Source organism: Gossypium hirsutum, chromosome A03 (assembly GCF_007990345.1).
Source record: "Gossypium hirsutum isolate 1008001.06 chromosome A03, Gossypium_hirsutum_v2.1, whole genome shotgun sequence".
Classification (NCBI taxonomy): domain Eukaryota; kingdom Viridiplantae; phylum Streptophyta; class Magnoliopsida; order Malvales; family Malvaceae; genus Gossypium; species Gossypium hirsutum.
Genome location: NC_053426.1, coordinates 17,285,368 through 17,301,543, shown reverse-complemented (window position 1 = coordinate 17,301,543; position 16,176 = coordinate 17,285,368). Strand labels below are relative to the sequence as shown.

Sequence of the window (16,176 nt, the reverse complement as noted above, 5' to 3'; positions counted from 1 at the left end):
TTTATTGCATCAACTTAACCAATAACTTAAATAATAATAATATAGATAATATTAAAACGAAAAACTTAAAAAATAGATCATCTGAATTCGGATTTAAATGCTTAAACTTAGTTAGTATTTTAAGTGGAAATAATATTTTTTTATCTAAATGCTAACAAATTTCGAACAAATCTCGGATAATCTTAGGCTAGGGCTAAATATATGTTTACTGGGAAGCTGGCGGTGGAAGCTATCATGTGTGAAGGAAGGCGGCGGCGGCCTATCTCAGCCGTGTGGAAACAAAATCCATCACGTTTAAAAGTCTAACTCCACTCCAAAATAAGATTCAATTTGGAATCAAATATAAAAAATGATATTAGAAAAATAAAAAAGTCAGAAGACAATAATGTTGGAATAAGTAGAGTAGAAGAGGTGGGAGTTTGGAAAGGGTGACTCCTATTTCATAAATTATTGAACTAACAATTACCAAATTGATGATAGTTAAGGCATGACCATTTGGAATGGATACAAAATGACAAACTTAGTCAATCAGTCAATTCTAAAAATCTCATTCATCTATTGGGATAGCTTTGATGTTACAGCCCACTTCCCTTTCATTTTATATATTATCATTTCACTCTTATCTACTATCTACTTCGACAATAAAACAATTAACATTATAATCACCAAAAAAAATACCATAAGATATCTAAAAATATATATAATTTGATTTTACGGTCTAACCTTACCCTTTAAAAATTTGGGCCATAATACTACAAATAAAAATTATAAAACCATTTTCAAATTATTTAAATTCAAGATTTTTTTTTTTGGATAAAAGTATGTCACTGTATTAAGAATTAAATTACATTTTGATTTTTTACTTAAAAAATGAGTAAATTAATCATTATACATTAGATTAAATGACAAAGTAGTTATTTTGTTAAAATTTTTATCTATTTCTACTATTAAAATTGATCATTGTATATCAACATCACTATCGAATTATTTTACCATGACAATTTTAATATTATAAAAATTCAATTTGAATCTTGAAAATTAAATACATTTTAGAAACTAAATTTAGATTTTTACAAAATTTTATGACGTACCTTTCAAACTGACAAAGACTTCGATTTAGAGACGGCTATGGAACCCTTATGTTCAAAACTCAAAGTCTCGGTTTCACATTATGAGCCATTGTCATCACCCACTAAGAATCCAAACAATGGCAAATTTACAACACGTGCCATAGAAAGCTGGTAGGCATTGATGACTTTAGATCTTAACATGTCCTGACATAAAAATTCACAAATTAATCTACGTTCAATGGGACGATAAAACTTATAAATAAGCTTGAAAAACATCAACTTATCCCTCAACAAACCTGAACATGGAGAAGACTGAGAACTGTAGTGCTGCAACTACAGATGAACCACAGATTCACTATAGGGGAATTAAAGCAATGCCCTATGTCATAGGTAAGAGCTCTTTTTGTGCTTTCATGGTGTTTCTTTTTTTTTTTTTTAATCTTAGGTTTTTTTTGTACCCTTCATTACAGGGAATGAAACTTTTGAGAAGTTGGGGACTACTGGTACTTCAAACAATCTTTTGGTTTATCTCACTACCATTTTCAACATGAAAAGTATCTCAGCTACAAATCTTGTTAATGTTTTCAATGGAACATGCAACTTGGCTACCTTGATAGGTGCATTCCTTTCCGATACTTATTTCGGCCGATACACCACCTTGGGATTTGCTTCCATATCTTCTTTTCTGGTATACTGATTTTGTTTTGAAATTAACCTTCGTAATCTCGTATGCCAACTTAACCCATCTCTGATGGTGAAATTCTTTGTTGTTTGATGAAGGGAATGGTTCTACTTACACTAACAGCTGCAGTCTCAAAGTTGCACCCACCGGCTTGCAATAAGTCGAGCGAAAATGGAACATGTGATGGGCCAACACCATGGCAAATGACATTTCTGTTGAGCGGTTTAGGACTTATGGTGATCGGTGCCGGTGGGATTAGACCATGTAACCTTGCCTTCGGAGCAGACCAATTCAATCCCGAAACCAAATCCGGGAAGAGGGGTATAACCAGTTTCTTCAATTGGTATTACTTCACCTTCACGTTTGCCATGATGGTATCTTTGACGATCGTCGTTTACGTACAATCCGATGTGAGCTGGGCTTGGGGTTTAGCCATTCCTGCCTTCATGATGTTCTTATCATGCCTCATGTTCTTCATTGGGACCAAAATGTATGTGAAAGTGAAACCCCAAGGTAGCCCAATCACAAGTGTGATTCAAGTCATAATTGCAGCTGTTCGAAAGAGGAAACTGAAGCAACCAGATAAACCATGGATCTCACTTTTTAACCATATCCCTAAAGCTTCTATCAACTCCAAGCTCGCTTACTCTGATCAATTCAGGTAAATATTCAACTCTTCGAATACATATTCATATACCACACTCACCTAACCGACTTATTTCGAAATAGGTTTCTAAACAAAGCTGCAATATTAACCCCAGAGGATAAAATCAACTCAGATGGATCAGCAGTGAATCCATGGAAACTTTCCAGTTTACAGAAAGTGGAAGAAATAAAATGCTTGATTAGAGTTGTTCCTATATGGGCATCAGGTATTATCTATAGTGTAGCCATGGTTCAACAACAAACATACGCAGTCTTCCAAGCCATTCAATCCGACCGATACCTCGGGCACACAGGTTTCAACATCCCGGCGGCCTCGTTCGGCATCTTCACTATGATCGGCGTTACGATATGGATACCGATTTACGACCGTTTAATAGTTCCATGGCTCCAAAAGTACACCAAAAAGGAAGGAGGAATCACATTACTGCAAAGATGAGTATAGGCATGGTTCTCGCCATAATCACCATGGTTATATCCGCCATTGTTGAAGATAGAAGAAGAGCCTTAGCTTTGAGTAACCCCATCGGCATAGATTCAAAGAAAAGATCCATTTCTTCACTGTCAACAATGTGGTTAATCCCTCAGCTAACATTAATAGGACTCTCCGAAGCATTCACATTAATTGGTTTAATCGAATTTTACTACAAACAGTTCCCTGAAAACATGAGAAGCATTGCTGGATCATTCACTTTTATTGGCCTTGCATTGTCGAGTTACCTCAGCAGTTTCTTGATATCAGTTGTTCATAAGATCTCGGAAAGGTCCCAAACAGGTGACTGGTTGCCTGAAGATCTCAACAAGGGGAAATTGGATTATTTTTATTACTTGGTTGCAGGGCTGGAAGTAATGAATTTAGGGTATTTTATAATGTGTGCAAATTGGTATAAATACAAAGAAAGTGGTAGTACTGGAAATGGGGTTGAAGGTGATGACGATATGGTGAAGTTGCAGAGTGATGGTGTGTGAAACTTGAGCAGCCATTTCTGCAATAATGCATGGGAAATTTCTGACCACGACTGTCAATCATTTTTATGTATGGTTATAGGACTATAAAGATGTTATGTATTTGTAGTTGAACCTTTGTCCCTTAATCTTGGCTGTGGCAATATTAGGAATCTCCTGCTTCTGCTCCTGTTCATGTCATTTTATATCATTCACCAACGTAATCATAATCACGTTATCATAGTAGGGGTGAATTCCAAAAATTGATAATCCATCTGGACGGTTTATGAGTTGCATTTTATTTAGTATATAATTTATTTAAATTTTTATGATATAATTTTTTTTTATATTTTTTAGAAATACTAATGAAAAACATTTAAAATTTTATAAAATAATATTCAGAACTCATAAAACAAACCTTATTCTTCAAAAATAAGTGTAAAATTTCAAAATAAAAAATTGATATAAAAAAGGGTTAGCTCTTTTTACTACTCCCATGTAGACTCAGCTTTTTTCTACCCAAATAAATAAGAAAAGAGACAAGGACATTTATGATATATTGGGTTTAAATTATTTTTGGTTAAAATATGTTATTAATCCTTGTATTTTTATAGATTTTGAGATTTAGTTCAAAAATTTAATCCTCCTATTTTTTCAATTTAAAAATCTTAGTCCAATCATCGTTATCATTAGTGGCTTCTATTAAAATTTGTCAATTTAACAAATTTATTTTTTATCAACTATGTCACATAATATGAAGACGACTTAATCCATGTGTCACATTGATAAATTTAGATGGAAAATTCTAATAATACTAATTATTAGAATGAGATTTTAAAAATATTTGAAGTAGAAAGTTTAAATCTCAAATATGGTGAAAATACCACCTCATAATGTTTTATTAATCAAACAATATTGTGGTATATGGTAGCAATAGAAACCCTAGAAAGCTTATGAGCCTCCCAATTGTTATCTCCACTCAGCCATCCCACATCAATACCTCAATCACGGATAAGATTTCTGCATTCAACTATAACAAATAATATATAATTTATCAAATCTTATAATCATATAAATATCCTTATTTTATAAAAAAATAAATTAATTAAACTTTTGATAATTTCACAATTGATGTATATAAATTATTATTTGATACACAAACACAAAATGGTGAAAATTCTGAACTTCACAAATGAGACCAAAAGATCTCATTTATATAATATCAATTAAAGATACTTACTAATTTTTTAACTTTATTTATATAATTAACCATTTTTTAATATTTGTATATCAAATAATTGTCTTAATTAATTTATCAATCTGATTGGTATATCAATTCTAAAGGTGCATTTAAATCAACAATGAAATTACATTTTGTTAGATTAAAAATAATAATAGCGGTGAAATTAGTTATTATAGTACTAGAATTGAATATTGTAACAATAAATTTAAAATTAATGATGAGATATTTATTTAAATTTGATAACAACAATAGTTACGATATGAGAATACAAAGCGACCATTAAAAATATTAAATTAAAATATATAATAAATTATTAAAAATATTAAAAAGTAAACTTAGACTATATAATAAAAAATAATTTATATTTATATTAAATAATAAAGGCTAAGTTTAAATTATATTTATAGTAATTTTATAATAAAAATATAAAAAGTTATAGATAAAATCTCTTTCTTTAGTGATATTGAAACTGACCGGATAAGAACAGTTCAAATTTATATTATATTACATCATATGAGAATTAAAATTATATTTATACTAATAAGCTCCTTCTTGGGTTGGTGTCACGGAATAATTAATTACCAATTCAATTAAGAAATTATGGGAATATCATTTTGTAATTAAAATAAATCATATTATTGGGAGTATTTTAAATTATAATAAGATTTGTATCCATGCTAATTGAAGTAAAAAAAACTTTAAATTTATCACTTAAAACAAAATTTTATTTTGATTTCTTTATACGCACAATGTATTATCTCCGGCACAATTAATGATAAAATCATAATAATTAATTACAATATGACATATTAATGTGTTTTAAGTTTGATTTTACTTATTTTTTATTGTTGTAACATCTTGTTATCTTTATTGTAAGATATTTATTCTAAATTTGTGATGAATTCTTATTTAAAATAAAATATGGAGTAACAAAATGGAAGTACAACAGGTCGGACACCTTAGCCTCACTCGAAAACTGGAATTATCCGAAAAAGTTAATTTGGGTTCTTATTTCTACTATCACAGTTTTGTTTTTTTTTTACTACAACAAAAGCAAAACATATGGTTTTTTACTACTAATATAAACATAAAATGCCATAAACAATAACCTTTCCCTTGTAAAATGGCGGACGGGATTAAGGTAATAAAAGATACATATATTAGAGCTTCACTCTCAGGAAAACGCTCCCTCTCATTACATTTTCCACTATTCCTTCGGAATACCATTCCCCCACCTTACACCGTGTACGCTTGCTGGATTGTGTCTATGTCCAGGTTCTTCAATCTCACCACCGATTCCACATGCCCTTTCAGTGTATGCAGTTCTCTCAACCTGCCCAATAATAAAATACCATTCATCGCAACATCCTGGCTTTCTTAAACACAATGGCTCATGAACTCAACAACTACTTACCTAGCAATTTCTGCTCTCCTTTTGGCTTCCTCAGCCATTTGGTTCAGCTCTGTGAAATGGGTTCGCTCCGTAAACATCTTAGTATCAGGTGCCTGCAAACCATGCAATGTTCTCTGTGCATGCGCCCATTGAAGCTCACGTTGCTCTTTTCCGAAATCCTTTTGCCTTGTGAAAGCAATCTGTGCATCAAAAAGGAATTCATCAGATAACCCAATATGACGTATAAGACAACGACAATAACAATGGACACGGTAGGAAAGCGGGATGCATACCCTTTGCTCAATAACAAGATCCCACGCCCGGCCACTCAAAGCATAGCGAATGAAGAACTTGATGAAATCAAGTGGGATATAGAAGATAATATTATAAAGCCAGATCACACCAGCCCAACCCCATCCGATCCCTTCAATTGCAGCAAAGCTCCAATTGGCATACACAGCAATAAGAGTAGCAATCTATTCATTGACAAAAGGAATGATGAATTTTTGCCAGCATTAACAAGAAACATCATAGTATTTTCAAACAATTGACTCACCAACTGAGCTATGACAAAGGCCGCCAATAGTAGTAAACCCGGACGCTCAACAAAGGACCAACTTCTAGATCGAGTTACAAATATTAGGGCCTGACTTATAATGCTCACTTGCAAATATACAGCTGAGGCAAGCTTTTTGATGTCATCATGAGCTGTTTTCTCAAGAGTTGCCACCCCAAATACACGCTGCCAAGTTGAAACAATTGATCAAATATACTGAAGTGCAAGTTGAAAGAATCGCACTAAGTCTAGATTATCTGATACAAACATATTATAACTACATTTGCTAAGTCTAGTTCTCCAGCAAGCAAACGGAAAAAAATTAAGAAATAAAACAAATCCCAAAAATCAGCCATCAAATATCGACACTCTAGTATGAAGTGCTAAACCTCCTATGCTTGGAAACACAAACAACAACGGTCAAGGTTGCCAAGTTAATAACATAAACAATAAAACGGGGAGTTTAAACTAACATATAAATCTTCCAACCCTTAAGACAGGTCTCATACCGGGAAAAAGTTGGTCTTGTATGCAGCCCAAAAGAATATAACCGTCATTACTGCCAAGTAACTACCAAGAACAATTCCAGTAGTGAAAATTTCCGCCAGCTTCCAGCTATCTGGTAGAGGTGATGGTTTGACCCTATCTTTGGATATCGTCATAATGGTACCTAAAATTTGATGAAACTATTCAGTTGACAACAGTAGTCACGGTAAACTCATACCAGCAGCAACAGCAACCGACATTAACATTTGTGAAAAAAAAAAGTTCAATAGACCCAAGGGAGCACAAATGGCCAAATGGAGGAATCAATACATGTTCCTAGGAGAGCTAAGATGAAAAGTTGATGCTTTGTTAAGTTTTAAACTTGTCAAGGTGTTTTACATATCCAGTAAGATTTGGTACACAAAAGAGAAAAAAAAAGTTTTGGTTGGAATGGAGAACAAACCATCATTGAGGATAGCAATAATAAGCACCATGAATGGTGGAAAGTCGAATTTCCAGATGAGGGCCAACAGCATGAATCCCAACTGTGATAAAAGGTAAGCATAATAAATTTAGAGATTTGATAATATCCATCTCAACATCCTAAAGCTCAAAGAGACAAACAAGGGATGGGAGAGGCGAAACAGTTAGAAGAAAAAAAGCTTCCACTTACCACAATACGGATCGTGATGGAAACTGCATAAATCTGCCCACAAAAAAGACAAAAATAAGCACACTCAGAAGAAGTAACCACATCCTGCCAATAAAGGAATGGCAGACTACAGAAAAAATTTATTCTCAACAGCATTTCCAAAATCGAACCGAGTAAATGAACCACACATCAGAGTCACTGAGAGCATACAGTGTAATTTTTCATCCTTTGGAAAATGGCACGACTGGTCAAGACAGCACTGATGATGACACTAAGTCCAGGTTCAGTAAGGACAATGTCAGAAGCACTACGTGCTGCATCAGTTGCATCAGCCACAGCTATCCCGATGTCAGCTTTCTTAAGAGCAGGAGCATCATTAACTCCATCGCCAGTCATGCCACAGATATGTTTCCTGGCTTGCAAGCGTTTCACAATTTCGTATTTGTGCTCTGCAGCAACACAATTCAGTGAAAATTGAAGAAACCAAAAGAAAACCAAAAACAAGACAATTTATGATGTAATCAAACAAAAATCTAATCTCAAACGATAATTACCAGGGAAAACACCAGCAAAGCCATCCGCTTTCTCAATTAGTTCATCAACTGGCAAAGCAGCTATAGATTCATCCTTGTCCTGTCCTAACAAAGCAGACGAAGGATACATGTTGGTTCCCATGCCCAAACGGCGCCCAGTCTCCTTTCCAATTGCCAGTTGATCTCCTGAGAGAAGTTTGCCATTCATAAACTGGAATTAATACAATGCCAACATACTTGAAAACTATATATAATAGTATCACATCCAAGGAATCAACGCTTCATTGCACGAAATCAAAGTCCATCCCACCATCCAAGATATATGACAAACTATATATGTCCTCAGAAGCTTTTTTCATTGCTCCGTTTCCTCTACCAGAAAAGTCAATAACCACATTCAGCTGCAAAAGAAACCCACCTGTAATCATTTTGACATTTACTCCAAGGTTCAAAGCTCTCCTAATTGTCTCGGCACTATCATGACGAGGGGGATCAAAGAGAGGCATGAGACCAATGAACTGCCATGGACCACCAGGACTCTCCTTTCTTCCGTCTGGAACTTCCTGCAGTTAATGAAAAAAGTGACACATTTTGGTTAGTTATGATTTGATTACAAAAGACAGAAAGATAAGACAGCAGATAGCAGTAGGCACATAATGCTAGAGTAATGAAAACAAACAACAAAAGTTACCTGGTATGCCACTGCAAGAGATCGTAAACCTCGTTCAGCAAACTTATCAATGACTGCATGAACTCTTCTCTCAATGTCTGTCTTATTGTGTGCAAGATGTAAGATCTAGAAAGCATTTCAAAAGCAAGGGTTTAGGGTGATATAAAAAAAATTAAAAAAAGAAAAAGAGGGATCAAATTCAGGAATAAAGGAGGGAAGAACAAGCTACCTGCTCAGGTGCACCTTTACTAACTCTGTGCATTTTGCCATCACTGTCAATATAGGTTAGAGCTGTTCTCTTATCAGTAGGATTGAATGGAAGGAAGTGTACTTCCCGAATGCCTGCACGTGCCTGTAAGAACCAAAAGAAGAAGATAAAAATACTCTGCAAGAAAATATAGTGGAAAAAATAATAAACCTGATAGGTAAGAACATCACGGGATTAGAACAATTACCTCCTTTGGATCAGCCAGCATACCAACAATTGCAGAATCTATAGCATCTTGGTTCTCTGTTCTAGAGGCTCGGGCCGCCATCAGAACTACAGTGTCTGCATCTACTCCTTTGGCAAACACCTGATACATCAACACAGACACAATTACAAACAATGAATTGCCTTCTGCGGAGAAAACATGCGGTTACAATCAGATAACATAGATAACCAGCAGACCTCAATAAGATTTTTGTCAACTGTAAGTTTGTTCAGTGTCAGTGTTCCAGTCTTATCACTACAAAGAACATCCATGCCCGCCATTTCCTCAATTGCAGTCATTCTCTTTGTGATTGCCCCCTGTAGCAATAATAAACAAAACTTCAATGGATACCAAATACCTTGCACCAAGGTCGATTAAAAATATTCAAACAAATCCAACCAACCTGCTGGGATAGCCTATGAGAACCGATAGCCATTGTAACTGACAAAACTGTAGGCATGGCAATCGGGATCCCACCAATGAGAAGGACAAGAAGATTGTCAATTCCAGGACGGTAATCCCGGTCTTGAATTGGATACATCACAATTATCTCTATTACCATCCCAACTGCAATAGAACATATGCAGAAGTTCCCTATTGCTGTCAAGACCTTCTGGAAATGACCAACTTGGTTAGTGGTATCAACAAGGTGAGCCGCCTTCCCGAAGAAAGTATGGACACCGGTGGCAATAACCACAGCTTCGATCTCTCCTTGTTTGCAAGTAGAACCAGAGTAAATCCCATCACCAGGTCCTTTAGTTACAGGAAGGGACTCTCCCGTTAGTGCAGACTGCAAATACCAAAATTGCAGTCAGTAAAAACAACTAAGATTTCAATAAATCAATATTAAGATGGTAAGCAAAGCAACAGTTATATTAAAACCTACCTGATCAATTTTAAGCGGATCACCCTCAAGTAATCGGGCATCAGCAGGAATAATATCACCTAGTTTGATACTTATTATGTCTCCGGGAACCAAAATAGCAGCATCTTGCTCGTTCCACCTTCCATCTCGAAGAACCTTTAATTAAGATTTCATTAACGATTAACAACGACAAAGAACTCGAAAAAAATCATAAGAAAACTGCAGCCTATAGCATAAAGCAGATACACAAAGCTCCTAACAAGAAACTCGAACAATACCTTTGCTTTAGGGGCAAGACGAGCCATTAATGCGGCGGCAGCATTACCAGCATTATTTTCCTCGATAAAACTGATGGTGGAGTTGATGACAAGCAGAGTTATGATACCAACAAAGTCTTGCCAATCTGGTGGCTTTCCCTGCAATAGATAGAAGATAAATCATCAATAAGAACCCTGAAACAAAAAGATCTTGGAACTAATTTTGATATAGGACTAATTAAAAGAAGCACTCACTCCTCCATTTGCAAGAGCAATGGCCATGATAGCAGCAGCTTCCATAACCCATGAGAGAGGATTCCACATAAAGCCCAAAAACTTCAAGAATTTGCTCTCCTGGATGGTAAAGAGGCCTAAATCAGAACTCAGAAAACAGAAGGCATAGAAAAGTTAAAGGAATTGTAAAGATAAAGACAGTACCTTTTTCTCTTCAAGCTTGTTGTGTCCAAAAATGGTCAGCCTTTCTTCAGCAGCCTCAGTAGTGAGACCTTCTCTGCTACATCTCAGATTCTCAAAAACTTCTTCAATGGGTATATTTTCCTGTTAAAAAAAAACAGACAATAATTCATAATATGAACCAAAAAGAAAAAAACACTAGTGAACATGAAACATATCATAATTTCTCAAGCAAAATCCATCAAAGTTTGGTCAGATCTATTTACCAAATCCACAGTTTCCTTCAATACAGCCTCCAAGACTTCATTTTTATCCCCCATTTTCTCTTGCTCTTAACTCAAGACTCCCAAAAAGATGAACTTTACCTCGCTGCAAAAAATAAGAAAAAGAAAAGAAGACATTACACAACTACCAAGAAGAGGAAAAAAGAAAAAGAAAAGTTGAAAGAAAAAAATGATACCCAGTTTTCAAAAGGCTTGATCTTGAATTTAGATTACTGTTGAGGAACCAAAATGAGAACAACCCAACAACTCCAAAACTACAACAAACCAGGAAAAAAGAAAAAGACCAAACAGAGAAGAAGAAGAACCGCTTAAAGAAGTAGTGGCGGTGTTGTTGTTGATAACTTTTTATACATGATTTTTATATACTATATCCAGTACTGCAGTAAGTAACAGTCCTATCATTTTCTATTAGTTGTTTTTCCTTTTTCTTTAGTTTTTTATTTTTTTATTTTTTACTTGAGAAAAAACATCCAAAGCCACTTGACTGTAAATTTATACTACCATAAATGAATTATATTATACTGTCTACTTTTTCTTTTCTAAATCAAGAAGGTTTTTACCTCAATATTATAAAAAAAAATTTATACACTAAAATAGAATGTCAGCGATTAATTACGAAAATGATATATTTTTTTAAGTCGTGTCTATTTGACAGGCATATTTGATTTTTTTAATATTAATTTTTTTATTTAAAAAATTATTATTATATATATATGTTGTGCCTACCTGACAGGCTCAACTAGTTTGACAGGCACGACTAGTTGTGCCTTCTTGGTAGGCACAATTGGTGGAGCCCATATGCTTAATTTTTCCCTATATATTCCCCGAAAATTAGATGAAGAATATACAAAAATTTAGCAGCAAAATAGAAGTAAGAAGAGAGTGAGAAGAAGGAAAGAAAGGAAAGTAAGAAGAATGATAAGGTATTTTAATTTATTTATTTTTAAATAGGATGTAGAATTTTGTTAGAAATTTTATTATTTAAAAGTTTGTTAGATTAATAATTTTGTTAGCTTCTGAATAAAAAATTTTGCATTAAAAATTTTATGTAACTTTTTTGCTATTCGAAACTATTTTGAGAATTTTGAAATTTTTTTAACAGATCTAGTATTGAATATGGAGAATCAGTTTTTCGTATGCGTTTATTTTGATGGAGAAATTTTGACAACAAGCATAGGATGTATATTTGAATGTCGCAAACAAGTAGCAATGAGATTCAATAGAAATATCTCTTTTGATGATATGAAGGAAAAAATTAGTGAAAAAATTTATAAACATTGTGAGAGAAGGATCTCGAAACTTTTCTACAAGTTTCCAGTTTCGACGGATCCCATAAAATTCACCGAAATGGAACTTGTAGACGATGAAGACGTGGAGACAATGGTCGCTCTTTATTGTGGGACTTGGAGCAACCAAAATGCACCGATTCAGTTATTTGCTGAGTTAGCTGGTGTGGAGGAAACTGAAGATGCAACTCTATTAGGTGAAGAAGATGGAGCTCAAGAACCGTGTATGGTGGTTCCGGTATCATACGTTAGTAGTCAATCAACTATACATGGGATTGACATTGATCTTAATGCTGCACCCGAGACTGCTGTGGTTGGTGATGATGTTTACCATAGTAGTGATCCTTCTGATCATGAAGTCGATAGTGAAAGTAATCCCGACGTGGATGAGGTCCCGGATGATATTGACGATGAAGGCGTGAATGAGGAAGTAAATGTTAATGCGTCTTCAGTCGGGAACCAGATTCGTCGTATTGTGATACATAATAATCCTGGGGTACACATGTCTCGGATAGACCCCGATGCGGCGCATGTAGCCGAGTTCCCAAAGTACCCTGAAATACAATCTGCTCATCGGATGGCAGTATATTCAGATCCTGAGGAGTTGTTCGTAGGCCAGAGATTCGAAAATAAGGAAGAGTGCGTATTTGCCATTAACCGGTATAGTATGAATATATCAGTAGACTATAAAGTCGTCGTGTCTAAACCGACATTATATATTGGAGAGTGTTGAAAGTCAGCGAAAGGCTGCAATTGGCAGATACGAGCTGCATTTATCCAAAAGTCGCAGATGTGGGAGATACGAAAATTTGTTAGGCCTCACACATGCACTTCATCACGTATGACAGAAGATCATCGAAAACTTGATTCCAAAACTATCTGTACGTGCATCATGCCAATGGTTGAAGACATGCCGACCATTAAGGTTTCGGTACTGATTGCCGAAATACAGGTACGATTCCAGTATCGAATGTCATACCGGAAGGCATGGATAGCTAAACAGATGGCAATTGAGCAATTGTAAGGAGATTTCGATGCATCATATAATAAGTTGCAGGGATGGATTGCCGCTATAAGGGAGTACGTACCAGGGACTGCCATTGAGTTGCAGACACGACCTTATTATGGCCCGGATGAGCAACTACAACCGAGAAAAAGAATTTTCCAACGGATGTTCTGGACGTTTGATCCATGTGTATGTGCATTTCCCCACTGCAAGCCGTTTGTGCAAGTAGATGGGACATGGCTATACGGTAAATATACACAGATTTTACTTCTTGCGATTGCTCAGGACGGGAACAATAACGTGCTCCCGATTGCGTTTGCCATCGTAGATAAAGAGAATATGGAGTCATGGGAATTCTTCCTTACAAACCTGCGGAGGTTTGTTGTTAGTAATGATAGTATTTGCATCATCTCCGATAGAGGGAAAGGATTAATTACTGCCATTAGGCGTTCCGGTGTGCCATGGAGATCTGATTACTGCATACGGCACATTGCGTCTAATTTTCATCGAGATTATAAGAATGCAGACTGGAAGAGACAAGTTGTGAAAATGGGTAAAGAATAACCTTATCCTTTCAATATATAACCTAATGTTTTGTGATGAGACTGTAACTTATATTTTCTTAATACATACACAGCGTACGAGCTTGAGCCACACATTTTTCGGCAAAGGATGACTCGACTTGAGAATGACATGGAAGGTCAAACGAACACATCTTTCCGGCAATGGTTGGGTACCATGGAGCCGTGGCAATGGGCTCAAAGTTTTGACGAGGGCTTTCGTTACGGTCAAATGACTACAAACTTGGTGGAGGGCATCAACGCTGTGTTATTAAAAACACGACATCTTCCGATTTCATCTATCTTCTCGGCTACATTCTACAGGTTGGCTACCTTAATGCCAAGAAGGGGTCAGCAACAAGTCAACCAGATAGAGGCAGGACACGTGTTTGTCGAATATGTCAGAGATGCAATGGTTGCAAACCGTCGGATGGCGAGGTTGATGAATGTAGAAGTATATTCACGACGTAATGAAACATTTCGCGTTACAGAGACCATATATTCACGACGTAATGAAACGTTTCGCGTTACAGAGGCCATCGGTCGTTGACCCGGTATATCACCTAGGTCCTACGAAGTTGATCTCCGAAATAGACGGTGCGATTGTAGGAGGTTCCAGACACTTCATTATCCTTGTGCACATGTTGTAGCAGCTTGTGCTAAAGTCTCGCTCAATGTGGATCAATTTATCGATGAAGTGTATACCCTCGAACGCACGTTGCGTGTATGGGAGAATGAGTTTCCTGTACTTCATGACCTATCTACTTGGGAGGTTCCTCCGACGACATTCGAGCTTGTCCTAGACAAAGGGTTGCGTAGGAACCCAAAAGGTCGTCCGCAATCATCTAGAATCCGTAACAAAATGGACATTAGAGAGAAATCCGATGGGAAGTTGTGTGGAGTTTGCAGATTACCAGGTCATAATCGGAATAAATGCCGCTCCGAAACTACCATATAGGACAATCGTTACGATCAGATAGAAAATAAGATTTTGTTAATTACATGTTGGAAGAAAAAGTCCCATCGAGTAGTATTAAATGGATTTTTTAAGCATTTTAAAATTGATTGTTTTTAATACTCCTCTTTTTTTGCAATTATGCACTTCAACCCAAGCAAATCCAAAATTCGCCTTCGAAGCACATGTTTATATACAATTTACATACTTACTCCGGGTGAAGCATGACTATTTGTGTTCATACATACTTAACTCGGATTTATTATGTATTTCATTTATTATAATAACGTTCTTCAACCGGGGAAATGATAACTATCCTTTGTAATTAATGATAAAAACTCATTACATAAATAGTCATTACATAATTTGCCAAAAAATTTATTACATAAAAAAGAAAGTTATTTATATTACAAAACCCCCTAAAATTGATGGTTTGATGGTGTGGTTCTAGGGGTATATTTTTGTGGAGCCCGACATTTACGTTGCAGACGACTACGATGATCAATGTTCTCTTCATCTATATGTGCGGGTGTGTAAAACATAGACGAAAAATCATATGTCTCAAACGCCATCGATGAACTTGAGCCGAGAGGAGTAGAATATGGAGGTGGATATGGGCCGGGAGGAGTAGAGTACGGCGGTGGATACGGCTCTGGAGGAGTTGAGTACATAGGTGGATACGGGCCGGAAGGAGTAGAGTACTGAGATGAATATGAGCCGGGATGACTGGAGTACTGAGGTGGTAGTGGGCTGAAGATATCAAACTCTGAATGATATCCGTGGCCTGAGGAGCCCAAGAAATAGTCATCGCCCCCTAAATCTGGATGATAAGAACTACCTCCAGAGTGTAGTTCCGGCTCTGGCTACTGCTGTGGCTCCAGCTCTGGTGCATGATTCGGATCTGGAAGATGTCCAATTCGTGTCGTATGTGGGGGGACTACCATCGACCACCCACCAAACAAAAATGGTTTCCCTATCTCACAGTACCACTGTAGGTACTGTAACGAGGGCTGAAGATCCAAGCCACGATCCATCTGAGGTACCCTCTCAAACCGGTTGTTCCACATCGTAACATATTCTTCATGCTCATCTCCCCAATCAAGGCCATGCCTCCCCCTCCTGGTCATCCCATGGATATCCCCCAATCGTACTGGTGGACTCAGGATATATTGAATGCAACCGA

The 16,176-nt window shown here is 36.1% G+C and overlaps 1 protein-coding gene and 1 pseudogene across 1 annotated transcript; one reads left to right on the top strand and one right to left on the bottom strand.

Moving 5' to 3' along the window:
- The first annotated feature begins 1,274 nt into the window (after positions 1–1,274).
- Positions 1,275–3,656, top strand: LOC107886122 (protein NRT1/ PTR FAMILY 2.11-like; annotated as a pseudogene).
- A 1,827-nt stretch (positions 3,657–5,483) lies between these two features.
- On the bottom strand, positions 5,484–11,600 carry LOC107886121 (ATPase 11, plasma membrane-type). Its single transcript, XM_016809957.2, has 21 exons — positions 11,363–11,600; positions 11,169–11,271; positions 10,927–11,046; positions 10,744–10,842; positions 10,510–10,647; positions 10,253–10,387; positions 9,770–10,156; positions 9,564–9,683; positions 9,349–9,468; positions 9,123–9,245; positions 8,915–9,019; positions 8,642–8,786; positions 8,245–8,409; positions 7,901–8,139; positions 7,712–7,744; positions 7,502–7,583; positions 7,062–7,222; positions 6,553–6,738; positions 6,290–6,472; positions 6,018–6,196; positions 5,484–5,936 (listed from the first exon to the last, which is right to left on the bottom strand). The coding sequence occupies exons 2-21, from the start codon at positions 11,220–11,222 to the stop codon at positions 5,840–5,842; spliced, it is 2,871 nt and encodes a 956-aa protein (XP_016665446.2). The 5' UTR covers positions 11,223–11,271; positions 11,363–11,600; the 3' UTR covers positions 5,484–5,839.
- Positions 11,601–16,176: the final 4,576 nt, after the last annotated feature.

What these genes read in the sequence shown, in the direction of transcription:
- LOC107886121 (XM_016809957.2), bottom strand. Translation starts at nt 11,222, where the DNA reads ATGGGGGATAAAAATGAAGTCTTGGAGGCTGTATTGAAGGAAACTGTG. An exon ending in AAATGTCAAAATGATTACAG is followed by an intron (nt 8,410 to 8,641) that starts GTGGGTTTCTTT and finishes AACTTCTCTCAG; the next exon opens with GAGATCAACTGGCAATTGGA. An exon ending in ATCTTGTTATTGAGCAAAGG is followed by an intron (nt 6,197 to 6,289) that starts GTATGCATCCCG and finishes TTTGATGCACAG; the next exon opens with ATTGCTTTCACAAGGCAAAA.